Source organism: Emys orbicularis, chromosome 4 (assembly GCF_028017835.1).
Source record: "Emys orbicularis isolate rEmyOrb1 chromosome 4, rEmyOrb1.hap1, whole genome shotgun sequence".
Lineage (NCBI taxonomy): Eukaryota > Metazoa > Chordata > Testudines > Emydidae > Emys > Emys orbicularis.
The window spans coordinates 134,047,827-134,064,217 of record NC_088686.1 but is presented as its reverse complement, the minus strand read 5'-3'; the positions used below and the strand labels follow the sequence as shown (position 1 = coordinate 134,064,217).

Sequence of the window (16,391 nt, the reverse complement as noted above, 5' to 3'; positions counted from 1 at the left end):
TGTATATTTCCCTAGTTTGTTGATGAGAAGGTCATGTGGGCCAATATCAAAAGTTGTACTGAAGTTGAGATATATCACATCTGCTGCTTCCCCCCCATCACAAGGCATGTTACCCTGTCAAAGAAGGATATTAGGTTGGTTTGACATGACTTGTTCTTGATAAATCCATGTGGACTGTTACTTATTGCCATATTATCTTCTAGGTGCTTACAAATGGATTGCTTGATTATTTGCTCCATTATTTTTTCAGGTACTGAAGTTAAATTGACTGGATTATAATTCCATGGGTTTTCCTTATTCCCCTCTTTATATATAGGTACCATAGTTGCCCTTAACGAGTCCTCTGGGATCTTTCCCGCCTACCATGAGTTCTCAAATATCATGGCTAAGGGCTCAGATTTCTTCATGATTTAAATCACCAAGTGGAAAGCTCAATTTAAATAATCAATTTTAATCAGCTTTTCCTTTTGTGCTTCAGTTACATTTCTAAAGAAAGGTGCCTTCTCATTGGTTGATATAACCATTAAGGCATGTTGATTTACTACTAAATAGTCTTTACAGTAAACTTGGAACATCTTTTTGCTATGGAGAGGGTTATACTATATATACATTTGAGCAATTATATAGCTTAATTTCAGATTATTAATTCTACACTTTTAGTATGTTAGAGAATGGTGAATGATATATTGCTTATTTACTAGATGATTTTTTTACTTACGATTTGTGTCAAGCTGCATTAGAATTATAACTGGAATTTTATTAAATACAACAGCATACAATTTATTTTTATTAAACAAAATAACCTTCAATATTTTAGATACATAAACTTCTCTTATTAAAACATGGTTCACATTTATAACAATTATAAGAAGTTTAGGCCTTAACATATATTGTGTAAAAATTAAATCTGAATTTAAACAGGTCTATTTTTAAAAAGAAAACATATTATTTAAATAACAAAATCCAAAATATCTGATTTAAATGAAAAAAAAAAAAAACCCTCCTCCCTCTGCAAATCATCAATTTTTATCCACGCGGCTTGCTTGTAGTCCTGATTTGTGTGGCTCTTGCAGTTCTCAATGTGTGATTGATGGGGCATTCTTCATTCCCTCCAGGTGATGTGGAGAAAGCAGTGACTGAACTGATCATAGACTTTGAAATGAACCCAGAGGAGGAGTGTCCTTATGAAGCTTTATACAATGCGACATCCTGCCACTCGCTGGACAGCCTGGCCAGTGGGAGGTCTTCAGACAGAGACTCTGTGAATAAGGAAGCAGAGACAACGGGTCTTAAGGCAGCAGGAATCAGGCCTGTATGTAGCCATGTGTGTTTTTATCTGTCTCTTTAAGTAATATAGAAAGCATTTATCTCCGTTCCCATACACTACCGCACTCTTGCTACAGGCTGAGTACCCAGCAGCGCAGTTGGAAATAAGTTTTAGATCCACCGCTAAGCTTGATTAGAGCAATTGGGATCTCCTCCCTCTCCTGCCTGGGATGTGCGTGTTGCCTCCATAGTATTCCACGCGTGTAACCACTTCTACATCATGTCTGTCTGCTTCTTGTCCAAGTCTGTAAAAAGATGAGTATGGCCATGCTGGGCCAGACCAATGGTCCATTTAGTCCAGTATCCTGTTTTCTGATAGTTGCCAGTTACAGATGGTTCAGAAGGAATGAACAGAACAGGGCAATTAATCAAGTCATCTATCCCCTGTCATCCAGTTCCAACTTCTGATGGTCAGAGGTTTAGGGATACCAAGAATGTGGGGTTGCATCCTGGACCATCTTGTCTAATAGCCATTGATGGACCTATCTTCCAGGGACTTATCTAGTTCTTTTTTTAACCCAGTTATGTTGTAGGCCTTCACAACATCCCCTGGCAAGGAGTTCCACAGGCTGACTGTGGATTGAGAGAAGAATTTTTTTTTTTTTTAAGTCTGCTGTTTATTAATTGCATTGGGTTACCTCTGGTTCTTGTGCTGTGTATCCAACATGGTGTTGGGCTGCTGAGGAGGTTTTATATAGAGTGTGTCACTTACTTTGTCAGGACATATTTTTGTTTATGGTTTAACTCCTTGGCTATAAGAAAACTTTTGGAGTCTAGTATGATTCTCTGAGTTGTGTGACATTTTTCTTCTCCCTTGTCACCCTCTTCCCTCTCCAAAAGACGTGTAATCCAGTCCCCTTTGAATGCCCAGTGGTAAAATAAAGTTGATTTCCTCAGGGTATGTCTACACTACGAAATTAGGTCGAATTTATAGAAGCCGGTTTTATAGAAATCGGTTGTATGCAGCCGATTGTGTGTGTCCCCACATAAAATGCTCTAAGTGCATGAAGTCGGCGGACCGCATCCACAGTACCGAGGCTAGCGTCGACTTCCGGCGCATTGCACTATGGGTAGCTATCCCACAGTTCCCGCAGTCTCAGGCGCCCATTGGAATTATGGGTTGAGATCGCAATGCCCGAATGATGCAAAACAGTGCCGCGGGGGGTTCTGGGTACATTGCGTCAGGCCCCTCCCCCTCCGTCACAGCAACGGCAGACAATAGATTCGCGCCTTTTTACCTGGGTTACCTGTGCAGACAACATACCACGGCAAGCATGGAGCCCGCTCAGCTCAGCTCACCGTCACCATATGTCATCCGGGTGCAGGCAGACGTGGGACTGCATTGCTACACAGCAGCAGCAGCTAACTGCCTTTTGGCGGTAGACGGTGCAGCATGACTGGTAGCCTTCATCGGCGATCTGGGTGCTGGTAGCTGTGGGGCTGGCAGCCGTAGGGCTGCATTGCACCAGCCCCTTACCTTTTGCCTTTTGGCAGTAGATGGTTTATTACGACTGGTAACCGTACTCGTCGGACAATGATGGCTATCAGTCGTAGTATACTATTTTCTGCCAAGTATTGTCTGCTAAGCACCCAGAAGAGGCAGAGGGCGATCTGGGTGCTGGCAGACATGTGGCTGGCACACGTGGGGCTACATTGCTACACAGCAGCAACCCCTTGCCTTTTGGCAGTAAATAGTATATTATGACTGGTATCCGTCATCATCATACTGCCAAGCGCCCAGTATTTGCTGCCAAGCACCCAGAAAATGCTGAGGGCTATCAGTCATGCTGCACCGTCGTCTTAAGATGTAAAAAATAGATTTGTTCTGTATTCATTTCCTTCCCCCCTCCCTCCGTCAAATCAATGGCCCGCTAAACCCAGGCTTAGGAGTTCAATCTCGGGGGGGGGGGGGCATTCTGTGTGACAGTTGTTTGTATTTCTCCCTGATGCACAGCCACCTTTCTTGATTTTAATTCCCTGTACCTGTACGCCATGTCGTCACTCGCCCCTCCCTCACTCCCTCCCTTCCTCTCTCCTTTCCCTGGTCCTTCAGATACTAGTTTCGCGCCTTTTTTCAGACCAGACGCCATAGCTAGCACTGGGATCATGGAGCCCGCTCAGATCACCGCGGCAATTATGAGCACTATGAACACCACGCGCATTGTCCTGGAGTATATGCAGAGCCAGGACATGCCAAAGCAAAACCAGGACCAGCCGAGGAGGAGGCGATTGCAGCGCGGCGACGAGAGTGATGAGGAAATGGACATGGACCTAGACCTCTCACAAGGCACAGGCCCCAGCAATGTGGAAATCATGGTGTTCCTGGGGCAGGTTCATGCCATGGAACGCCAATTCTGGGCCCGGGAAACAAGCACAGACTGGTGGGACCGCATCGTGCTGCAGGTGTGGGACGATTCCCAGTGGCTGCGAAACTTTCGCATGCGTAAGGGCACTTTCATGGAACTTTGTGACTTGCTTTCCCCTGCCCTGAAGCGCCAGAATACCAGGATGAGAGCAGCCCTCACAGTTGAGAAGCGAGTGGCGATAGCCCTGTGGAAGCTTGCAACGCCAGACAGCTACCGGTCAGTCGGGAATCAATTTGGAGTGGGCAAATCTACTGTGGGGGCTGCTGTGATCCAAGTTGTCAGGGCAATGAGAGACCTGGTGATATCAAGGGTAGTGACTCTGGGAAACGTGCAGGACATAGTGGATGGCTTTGCTGCAATGGGATTCCCAAACTGTGGTGGGGCGATAGACGGAACCCATATCCCTATCTTGGCACCGGAGCACCAAGCCACCGAGTACATAAACCGCAAGGGGTACTTTTCAATGCTGCTGCAAGCCCTGGTGGATCACAAGGGAAGTTTCACCGACATCAACGTGGGCTGGCCGGGAAGGGTACATGATGCTCGCGTCTTCAGGCACTCTGTTCTGTTTCGAGAGCTGGAGGAAGGGACTTTCTTCTCGGACCAGAAAATAACCGTTGGGGATGTTGAAATGCCTATCGTGATCCTTGGGGACCCAGCCTACCCCTTAATGCCATGGCTCATGAAGCCGTACACAGGCAGCCTGGACAGGAGTCAGGACCTGTTCAACTACAGGCTGAGCAAGTGCCGAATGGTGGTGGAATGTGCATTTGGGCGTTTAAAAGCGCGCTGGCGCAGCTTACTGACTCGCTCAGACCTTAGCGAAAAGAATATCCCCATTGTTATTGCTGCTTGCTGTGCGCTCCACAATATCTGTGAGAGTAAGGGGGAGACATTTATGGCGGGGTGGGAGGTAGAGGCAAATCGCCTGGCCGCTGATTACGCGCAGCCAGACACCAGGTCGGTTAGAGCAGCACAGCAGGGCGCGGTGCGCATCAGAGAAGCTTTGAAAACTAGTTTTGTGACTGGCCAGGCTACGGTGTGAAACTTCTGTTTGTTTCTCCTTGATGAACCCTCCACCCCCCCCCACCCGGTTCACTCTACTTCCCTGTAAACCAACCACCCCACCCTCCCCTCGAGCACCGCTTGCAGAGGCAATAAAGTCATGGTTACTTCACATTCATGCATTCTTTATTAATTCATCACACAACTAGGGGGATAATTGCAAAGGTAGCCCGGGATGGGTGGGGGAGGAGGGAAGGAAAAGGACACACTGCAGTTTAAAACTTTAAAACTTTAACAATTATTGCTCGTGAAATCATCTAGGGTGGAGTGACTGGGTGGCCGGAGGCCCCCCCACCGTGTTCTTGGTCGTCTGGGTGAGGAGGCAATGGGACTTGGGGAGGAGGGCTGTTGGTTACACAGGGGCTGTAGCGGCGGTCTCTGCTCCTGCTGCCTTTCCTGCAGCTCAACCATACGCAGGAGCATATCAGTTTGATGCTCCAGCAGCCGGAGCATCGACTCTTGCCTTCTGTGTGCAAGCTGACGCCACCTCTCCTCTTCAGCCCGCGATTCAGCACGCAACCTCTCCTCTTCAGCCCGCGATTCAGCACGCCACCTCTCCTATCGCTCATATTGGGCTTTTCTAAAATCAGTAATTGACTGCCTCCACGCATTCTGCTGTGCTCTGTCAGCGTGGGAGGCAGTCTGTAGTTCAGTAAACATTTCATCACGCGTCCTTCACTTCCGCTTTCGAATATTCACTCTCCTCTGTGAAGGAGAAACATTTGCAGCTGGTGGAGGAGAAGGGAGAGGTGGTTAAAAAAGATACATTTTAGAGAACAATGGGTATACTCTTTCACGTTAAATTTTGCTGTTCACATCACACAGCACGTGTGCTTTCGTTACAAGGTCGCATTTTTCCTCTTATATTGAGGGCCTGCCGGTTTGGTGTGAGAGATCACTCACGCAGTGCCAGGCCACAGATTTCAGCTTGCAGGCAGCCATGGTAAGACACAGTCTTTTGGCTTTTTTAACCTTGTTAACATGTGGGGATGGTTTAAAACAGTACTGCTCTCATTAACCATACCAAGCACCCGTTGGGTTGGCCATTTAAAATGGGTTTGCAATGTAAAAGGAGGGGCTGCGGTTTCAGGGTTAACGTGCAGCACAAACCCAACTAATTCCCCTCCCCCACACACCCAATTCTCTGGGATGATCACTTCACCCCTCCCCCCCACCGCGTGGCTAACAGCGGGGAATATTTCTGTTCAGCAGAGCAGGAAGGGGCACCTCTGAATGTCCCCTTAATAAAATCGCCCCATTTCAACCAGGTGACCGTGAATGATATCACTCTCGTGAGGATAACAAAGAGCGATAAGGAATGGATGTTGTCTGCATGCCAGCAAACACCGGGACCATACGCTGCCATGCTTTGTTATGCAATGATTCCAGACTACGTGCTACTGGCCTGGCGTGGTAAAGTGTCCTACCATGGCGGATGGGATAAGGCAGCCCTCCCCAGAAACCTTTTGCAAAGGCTTTGGGAGTACATGAAGGAGAGCTTTCTGGAGATGTCCCTGGAGGATTTCCGCTCCATCCCCATACACGTTAACAGACTTTTCCAGTAGCTGTACTGGCCGCGATTGCCAGGGCAAATTAATCATTAATCATTAAACACGCTTGCTTTTAAACCATGTGTAATATTTACAAAGGTACACTCACCAGAGGTCCCCTGTGTGCCCACAGGGTCTTGGGTGAGTTCGGGGGTTACTGGTTCCAGGTCCAGGGTGATAAACATATCCTGGCTGTTGGGGAAACCGGTTTCTCCGCTTCCTTGCTGCTGTGAGCTATTTACATTATCTTCATCCTCATCTTCCTCGTACCCCGAACCCGCTTCCCTGTGTGTTTCTCCAGTGAGGGACTCATAGCACACGGTTGGGGTAGTGGTGGCTGCACCCCCTAGAATGGCATGCAGCTCCGCGTAGAAGCGGCATGTTTGCGGCTCAGCCCCGGACCTTCCGTTTGCTTCTCTGGCTTTGTGGTAGGCTTGCCTTAGCTCCTTAATTTTCACGCGGCACTGCTGTGCGTCCCTGTTATGGCCTCTGTCCTTCATGGCCTTGGAGACCTTTTCTAATATTTTGCCATTTCGTTTACTGCTTCGGAGTTCAGCTAGCACTGATTCATCTCCCCATATGGCGAGCAGATCCCGTACCTCCCGTTCTGTCCATGCTGGAGCTCTTTTGCGATCCTGGGACTCCATCACGGTTACCTGTGCTGATGAGCTGCGTGCTCACCTGTGCTCTCCACGCTGAGCAAACAGGAAATGAAATTCAAACGTTCGCGGGGCTTTTCCTGTCTACCTGGCCAGTGCATCTGAGTTGAGAGTGCTGTCCAGAGCGGTCACAATGAAGCATTGTGGGATAGCTCCCGGAGGCCAATAACGTCAAATTCCGTCCACACTAACCCAATTCCGACCCCCTAAGGCCGATTTTATCGCTAATCACCTTGTCGGAGGTGGAGTAAAGAAACCGGTTTAAAGGGCCCTTTAAGTCGAAAGAAAGGGCTTCGTCGTGTGAACGTGTCCAGGCTAAATTCGAATTAACGCGGCTAAAGTCGACCTAAACTCGTAGTGTAGACCAGGCCTCAGATGCTTCAGCTGTTCTGATTAGCCTTGGCAGCAAATTTGTTCTGCATTTCATTTGCAGACAGAATCCTGCAGGGGGCGCTGGAGGCTTTGCGAGTCAAGTATGTAGTCATTGGAAGGTCTTTTTCAAAGAAATCAGCCTAACTAGCTTTCTGTTAATTGCATCTGCTGGGGCTTTAGTAGCTGGCGGCAACCTTTTGCCATGGGGTGGGTGGGACCTTGGCTCATAGTATGTTGTCTGTTTCAGTGTTTTTTATTGGGAGGTTGAAGGGGGGGGAGTTGAAGCAAACAAGAAGGAAAGTAGCAACGAATAATTCACCAGCTAGATGGATGCTGAAACCAGCTTTGTATAGTTTCAAAATGAGAACCTATATAATCTCTTTTTCCTCTAGTACATCTGCTACTGGAATAGTGATACGAGACCAACCTAAAAAACAAGGTTTAGGAAAACTTCTGCCAGACCCTTTTTACAAGTATAAAACACCCAAAGCAGAATCCTGCCATGAACCGCAGCTACAGGTAGACTCAGTCCATGTATGTGGTCTTTTTGTAATGGTGCCTGCTTTGAGGCTAAACTCATCCCATACAGCCTGCACAGAAGGTCAAGTATGCCAAACTAGAATGGGAAGAGGGAGGAAGTGCTCTGAAAAGCAGAAACTTGGTGGAGTTCCCCCAAAAACTGCTCAGGATTTGGAGCAAGTGCCTGAGCATCCGTGCTTGCCAGTAGGTGCTGCTGCTGGAGAGAGCATGAGAGTATCTAGATTAGTCAAGATACAGTGCAAATGCAATTAGCATATGGCAGGATTTTTAGAGCTATTTAACTGTCAAGTAGTAACCTTGTAGTGTTGTGAGGAATGTGGTCCAGTGAAGTCTCTTAATGTCCCGTGTGTTCTCTCATAACTCATCACGCCTCTCCAGTACATATTTACTCCTGCTAATGAGTAACATAAACAAATTCTCACCGCACTTTCCCTTTCTTGCATCTTGTACCCTAATAATGAACTAATCCTTTGCAACTCCAAGGAGCACAGAGTTAGAAAGTTGCTTTTGTGAAGGAGCATAGGCACCAGCCCAGCTGGGAATCTCCCGGCCGTTAGGGCAAACCCCTTTTGCTATCCTTCACTCTAAAAAGTCTTATCAGGGGATAGGATTTACCTTTAAGCATATAAGAGGGGGCTGAAAGGAAGGAGTTTAAAACAAAGCTATTGACGGTGGGCTTTTAAACTGCAGAGAGAGCGTCCACCCCCTCCTGCCAAGCCACCCCCTGACGAAGAGGAGGAGCACGTGGAGAAGAAGCTAGGTCGCAGTGCTTCATGTGAGGTATGCAGGCTTTATTGGGTGCTTTCTTTTTGCAGGGGTGGGTGAATGTGTGGTTTAAAGGTGAGTTTTAATGGCCTGGGAGGAGCCAAATATGATGATCTTAACTCCCTTGTGAATCTGAAAGTGAAGGATTCATTTTGTGGGGCGATATTATTGGCAGTTTGATATGGAAACTTCCCTTACGCAACTCTGGCAGTTTCAGACTGGGAATTCCCTTAGGAAGAGACTTTGTATCAGGCAATGGTTTTGTGATGTGGACAGTTGTCAACTATCATGAACCCACTAAATATATTTTCATTGAATGCTGAAGCCTGAATTTGAATCCAGATCTGCTGAGATCCGAGGGCGTTAAATCATGTTGCATCTTGGCTCCCAATTACAGGTCAGATACTTGAGTGGTGTAAATTGTTGTAACTTCACTGACTTCCATGGAGTTGAACTGATTAATACCAGCTGAGGATCTGGCCCATTGTGTGTGAAAGAAATCTGCTGCAGATTCTAGTCTGTATATGGTGCTTTGTGATTCAAAACTTGAACGTTCACATTGGACTGTTTACAGTCTGTCTTATTGCTCATTTTGCCAAATTCCCAGAGCTTCAGATGAACAAGCTCTGCAGAAGGCACTTAAATGGGAAAACACCCTAAATGTGTACTTGGAGACTCCTGCTGACAGGTAATAAAGATCCCGAGAGAACCTCGCTAACTTCCTGCTGCACTAAAAATCTTAAGCATTCCTCAAGTAAGATGTATGTAAAAATACAAGTTAAGTCTCTTCTGCCTCCCTCCTCTTGAACAGACTCTCAGTTCACCAGACACTTGGATTTGAGTTTTTATCATCTGGTTATCTTGATCTGCTACTGTTTGGAGTACAGCATATATACGCAAGGTGTCAGTGAAAATGTTGGCTTTAAAAAAAACCCACGTAGAACTGTGCAGTACATCTGGGGGTATTGTGGGGTAAAATCAATTTATGAGGTTATTTAACGATGGCCTATTGAACAGGTTTCACTGCCATTACAAATGGTCTTTCAGATTAATTTCATAATCCTTTCCACATGCCTGTCTTTTGGTGGGGGGGGGAGCTGGGAAGAGGGGTCACCAGGTAATTCGGAAGCAGAAACTCTGCTTTTAAAGATAAGCATAGTGGAGGGAGGGAGATGTACATGATCTTGATCATAATTACAAAACACTTGCTCTTACTGTCCCTCCATTAAAGGTGATGTGGAAACGTGATCTGCTAGGGGAAATCTTGCTGGCAAACATGTGTGCACAAAGTGATTCCTTAGGGGCATGTTGATTTGAAACCAATTGCAGTGATAGCCATGAACTGACTGTATTATTGTAGCTGTCTGGTATTGATTACTGTAGATAAGATGATACAACCATTTCATTTCAAGCGGTTATTCCCGCTCCTTTTACTCATGCTTTCCCAGAAAGTCACCTTTCAGGATAAAATTTTCCATGCTTGATCTCTACCTGAAGATAAAAAATTTTTTTGGGGGGGAGGGGTGTTAAATTTGAGAAAATTCCTAGTTTTGAATTGAGGATAAAAATGGAATGTTTCCGTTCAGACTGTACTAAGTCATGGCTGACATTGAATCGTGGCATGTATGGCCCTCATGGGGGAGTGCTCTTGACCAAGTTAAAAATGAATATGGTCAATAATAGTGATACCATTAGGCAATTGAAAAGTCCTCCTGGAGCGATTTCATAGAATCATAGAATATCAGGGTTGGAAGGGACCTCAGGAGATCATCTTGTACAACCCCCTGCTCAAAGCAGGACCAGTCCCCAACCAAATCATCCCAGACAGGGCTTTGTCAAAACTGACCTTAAAAACCTCTGAGGAAGGCGATTCCACCACCTCCCTAGGTGACCCATTCCAGTGCTTCACCACCCTCCTAGTGAAAAAGTTTTTCCTAATATCCAACCTAAACCTCCCCCACTGCAACTTGAGACCATTACTCCGTGTTCTGTCATCTGCCACCACTGAGAACAGCCGAGCTCCATCCTCTTTGGAACCCCCTTTCAGGTAGTTGAAAGCAGCTATCAAATTCCCCCTCATTCTTCTCTTCTGCAGACTAAACAATCCCAGTTCCCTCAGCCTCTCCTCATAAGTCATGTGCTCCAGCCCCCTAATCATTTTTGTTGCCCTAATACAGTTGATTTTAATACAGTAGCTGTAGAAGATTTTTAGCAGGGCCCATCGAAACCTTACCCTATTGTAATATCACAACGTATGTTCTCCCTGCCAGGTCTGTCCACCACAGCGGCAGCTGCTGGGACTATATGCCTGAGGAAGACTGTAAATGTTTAATTGAAACACATGGCACAGAATCCTCATCTACCTCCTCAAAATCTGCCATAACTTTAGGGACAGGAAAAAATCATGACTATGAGAGAATTACAGATTATGGTGTGTTTTTTTTTTTTTTTAACTGCACTCTATAAATGCCAAGCTTTTATTTCAAAACAGCCTTTTATTCTGTTGCCATGAGACAACCTTCACAGTGTAAGCAGTTGTTCCTCACTTATGCACCTTGAGTTTCACCATTGAAAGATGTTTTGCAGTTATATACAGAATAGCTGATTGCTCATATCTGATGGGTGAATTCTTTCACCATCAATAGAACCCTTCTGTCTCTGTAGCCTGATAAGAGACTGAAATCTCAAACAAAACTTCAGTTCATCCTTTATTTACTACTCCCATTATCAAAATGGGACGCTTAGATACAATTAGTTTCAAACAAAACATGATTATTCCAACATTATTCTGTAGTTTTCTGGCTGGGGGAGGGAGACAGAATTAGAGCCACCTGGGTTTTTTTTTTTAAGTTGAAGCAATAAATCCTAAAGGTAGCCACAGGCCATTAAGAGGTGAATTACAGGAAATCATCCAGATCTGGGAGTGTTCAATGTTTATAGGGCTAAGTATGTTCGACAGGGTGTTTTCAAACACCGACTGGGCAGTGGCTCCTAATGAATAGAAATAAGGGGTTGATTACCTACTCAGTCTAATGTACTTCGGGAAATGAACCATGTGCATGAATGATGGATGAGATGTTAACTTGAATTTCCTTCTGCCCATCCCTGGTGCATGTCTAGATGGAAGTTAGATAGCCTAGGATTTAGGATCTGTCTTCTTTCAGTTAAACAGATTCAAATGTCAAATACCTTGTGCAAGTCATTGCTGAGGGTAGAATGTCCTAGATTTGTAAGGTTCACCCCTCTCCCCCCCCCCCAAAAAAAAAAAAAAGATCATCAGAGCAAGTGTTGGACTTTCAGACACAGTGCAAGATCCACCTATTCCCAGTGGTTTGAGCATGGATATAAATACCTACCTCAGAGGAGAGGTGTAAGTCTTAATGTTCAGGGTTTCTAAGACCCTTACTCAGACAGGTGCTGTGAATAGGCAAAGCCTAGTTAAAATAACAATCAGTATGTGTTCTCTACCCAGCCTCTCCCATCGAGAGGAGATATCCAGCTATACTTGAAGCAGTGTGGATAGTCCAACCAGTAAGTTATGTAGAGTACTTGCATGGTTTGAAACCCTCATTAAGTAATTGTGGCTTGTTAGTCCAGGCCATTCTTTTAGTATCCTATCCTGGCAGTTTAACGTAACAGGCAGTCACATCATAGCTTAGACCAGGGGTCGGCAACCTTTCAGAAGTGGTGTGCCGAGTCTTCATTTATTCACTCTAATTTCAGGTTTTGTGTGCCAGTAATACATTTTAACGTTTTTAGAAGGTCTCTTTCTATAAGTCTATAATATATAACTAAACTGTTGTTGTATGTAAAGTAAACAAGGTTTTTAAAATGTTTAAGAAGCTTCACTTAAAATTAAATGCAGAGCCCCCCCCGGATTGGTGGCCAGGACCCGGGCAGTGAGAGTGCCACTGAAAATCAGCTCGCGTGCCACCTTCGGCATGCGTGCCATAGGTTGCCTACCCCTGGCTTGGACTGTACACTTTTAGGGTCAGGGTCTGCCTCTCTGTGTTTGTATAGCATTTAGCACAACAGAGTTCTCAGCTCAGTTGGGACTGCTGTGATACAAATTATAGAAAAGCAAAAACACTTCCCCCCCCCCCCCCCCCCCTTGAGCTGCAACAGAGTGGGGGAAAATAACAGTAAATTGGGTGTGCTGGCTTAAAAATAAAATATCTGGTCTAATGCCCCAAAACATGCAAGGTCTTAATAGCTCTAGCAGTAGTGGGAGGGGAGAAATGCCTTCCTTTCAAAAAGGAAGGTGGCATACTGCACACTTGCCGTTCCAAAAGCTGCTACTTGTCGTGCTCCTGTTTTAAAGTTTCAGAGTGGTAGCCGTGTTAGTCTGTATCAGCAAAAAGAACGAGGAGTACTTGTGGCTCCTTAGAGACTAACAAATTTATTTGAGCATAAGCTTTCGTGGGCTAAAGCCCACTTCATCAGATGTATGCAGTGGAAAATAAAGTAGGAAGATACATGTTCATACATTCTGTGTGTGTGTGTGTGTGTGTGTGTGTGTGTGCCTCCTGTATTTTCCATTTCATGCATCTGATGAAGTGGGCTTTAGCCCACGAAAGCTTATAGACTCATAGACTTTAAGGTCAGAAGGGACCAATATGGTCATCTAGTCTGACCTCCCGCATGATGCAGGCCACAAAAGCTGACCCACCCACAACAGAATCTTCCAGCCTGCGACCCCTGCCCTATGCTGCGGAGGAAGGCGAAAAACCTCCAGGGCCTCTGCCAATCTACCCTGGAGAAAATTCCTTCCCGACCCCAAATATGGCGATCAGCAGAACCCCGAGCATACAGGCAAGATTCTACAGCCGGACCCTCATTTTACCCGCGATGGCACGTTAATGCCTAATTGACTAAAATCACGTTATCCCTTCAAACCATTCCCTCCATAAACTTATCAAGCCTAATCTTGAAGCCAGAAAGGTCTTTCGCCCCCACCGTTTCCCTCGGAAGGCTGTTCCAAAATTTCACCCCTCTGACGGTTAGAAACCTTCGTCTAATTTCAAGCCTAAACTTCCCCACGGCCAGTTTATATCCATTCGTTCTCGTGTCCACATTACTACTGAGCTGAAATAATTCCTCTCCCTCCTTGGTATTAATCCCTTTGATATATTTAAAGAGAGCAATCATATCCCCCCTCAGCCTTCTTTTGGTTAGGCTAAACAAACCAAGCTCCTCGAGTCTCCTTTCATAGGAAAGGTTTTCCATTCCTCGGATCATCCTAGTGGCCCTTCTCTGTACCCGTTCCAGTTTGAGTTCATCCTTTTTAAACATAGGAGACCAGAACTGCACACAGTACTCCAAACGAGGTCTCACCAGCGCCTTGTATAACGGAAGCAGCACCTCCCTGTCCCTACTAGAAATACCTCGCCTAACGCATCCCGAAATCGCATTAGCTTTTTTCACAGCCACGTCACATTGCCGACTCATAGTCATCCTGCGATCAACCAGGACTCCGAGGTCCTTCTCCTCCTCCGTCACTTCCAACCTATGCGTCCCTAACTTATAACTAAAATTCTTGTTAGTCATCCCTAAATGCATCACCTTACACTTCTCACTATTAAATCTCATCCTATTATTGTTACTCCAATTTACAAGGTCATCCAAGTCTCCCTGCAGAATATCCCGATCCTTCTCCGAATTGGCAATACCTCCCAACTTTGTCATCCGCAAACTTTATCAGCCCACTCCTACATTCGGTTCCGAGGTCAGTAATGAATAGATTGAATAAAATCGGACCCAAAACCGAACCTTGAGGAACCCCACTGGTGACCTCCCTCCAACCCGACAGTTCACCTTTCAGTACTACCCGCTGCAGTCTCCCCTTTAACCAGTTCTCTATCCACCTCTGGAATTTCATATCGATCCCCATCTTTTCTAATTTAACCAATAATTCCTCGTGCGGCACAGTATCAAACGCTTTACTAAAATCGAGGTAAATTAGATCCACCGCATTCCCTTTATCTAGAAGGTCTGTTACTTTCTCAAAGAAGGAGATCAAGTTGGTTTGGCACGATCTGCCTTTCGTAAACCCATGTTGTAATTTGTCCCAATTGCCATTCACCTCAAGGTCCTTAACTACTTTTTCCTTCAAAATTTTTTCCAAGACCTCCTTGCATACTACAGAAGTTAAACTAACAGGCCTGTAGTTACCCGGGTCACTTTTTTCCCCCTTCTTAAAAATAGGAACCACATTAGCTATTTTCCAGTCCGTTGGTACCACCCCCGAGTTTACAGATTTATTAAAAATTATCGCCAAGGGGCTTGCAATTTCTCGCGCCAGCTCCTTCAATATTCTAGGATGAAGATCATCCGGTCCGCCCGATTTAGTCCCATTTAGCTGGTCAAGTTTGGCTTCCACCTCTGATACTGTAATTGCAATCGCCCCTCCTTTATTCCCCTCTGTCCCGCTCCCTCTATTCCTAAGCCCTTCATTAGCCTTATTAAACACCGACGCAAAATATTCATTTAGATATTGTGCCATGCCTAGATTATCCTTAATCTCCACTCCATCTACATGCTTCAGCGGTCCCACTTCCTCTTTCTTTGTTTTCTTCCTATTTATATGGCTATAAAACCTCTTACTATTGGATTTAATTCCCCTCGCGAGGTCCAACTCTACACAGCTTTTGGCCTTTCTCACCGCATCCCTACATGCTCTGACCTCAATAAGGTAGGTTTCCTTGCCGATCTCTCCCCTCTTCCATTCTTTGTACGCTTTCTGTTTTTCCTTAATCGCCCCTTTGAGACGCCCGCTCATCCAGCTAGGTCTAATTCTCCTGCCTACTAACCGTTTCCCCTTTCTCGGGATACAGGCCTCGGACAGCTCGTGCAACTTCAACTTGAAATAATCCCAGGCCTCATCTGCCTTTAGCTCTCTAAGTATGTTAGCCCAATCCACTTCCCTAAGTAGTTGCCTTAATTTATTAAAGTTGGCCTTTTTGAAATCGTAAACCTTAGTCACAGTTTTATTTCTGTTAATCCTTCCATTTAGTTTAAACTGAATTAGCTCATGGTCACTCGAGCCAAGGTTGTCCCCTACTACCATTTCCTCAACGAGGTCCTCACTACTCACCAGCACCAAATCTAAAATGGCATCCCCCCGCGTCGGTTCAGCTACTACTTGATGAAGGAATTCATCTGCTAGCACGTCTAGGAACATCTGAGCCCTATTATTGTTACTAGCATTTGTTCCCCAATCTATGTCCGGGAAGTTAAAGTCCCCCATGATTACACAGCTCTTATTAGTTTTTACTTCCTTAAAAACATTAAATAGTTCTCTGTCCGCATCCAGGCTAGATCCCGGCGGTCTATAGCACACCCCAAGCAGTATCTCAGGGGAGGCTCTAGTAGTTCTTTTACCCAGTGTAATCATTGCCCAGACAGACTCCGTCTTATCCATTCCATCACTTATTATTTCTTTACATTTTAGCTCATTATTGACATACAGTGCCACACCCCCACCTTTACCTTTTTTCCGGTCATTCCTAAACAGCACATACCCTTCCATACCTGTACTCCAGTCATGACTACAGTTCCACCACGTTTCGGTTATTCCTATGATATCAGGTTTCATTTCTTGGACCAGGAGCTCCAATTCCTCCATTTTGTTACCTAGGCTTCTCGCATTGGTGTATAAACATCTTACCGTATGCTGTCTATCCTTTCTCCCATTAGTTATGCACTTTGGTACGGACCCCGTAGTGTCCATCCGTCCCCTCCTTCTTATG

At 45.5% G+C, this 16,391-nt stretch overlaps 1 protein-coding gene across 1 annotated transcript in view; it reads left to right on the top strand.

Annotated features, from left to right (window-relative positions):
- The window catches only part of ANKS1A (ankyrin repeat and sterile alpha motif domain containing 1A), a 162,575-nt gene that overhangs the window by 62,970 nt on the left and 83,214 nt on the right, over positions 1 to 16,391 (top strand). The window contains exons 9-10 of the mRNA XM_065404506.1: positions 1,116 to 1,312; positions 8,569 to 8,658. Coding sequence (XP_065260578.1) covers positions 1,116 to 1,312; positions 8,569 to 8,658 — 287 coding nt within the window. The remainder of the gene's footprint in view (positions 1 to 1,115; positions 1,313 to 8,568; positions 8,659 to 16,391) is intronic.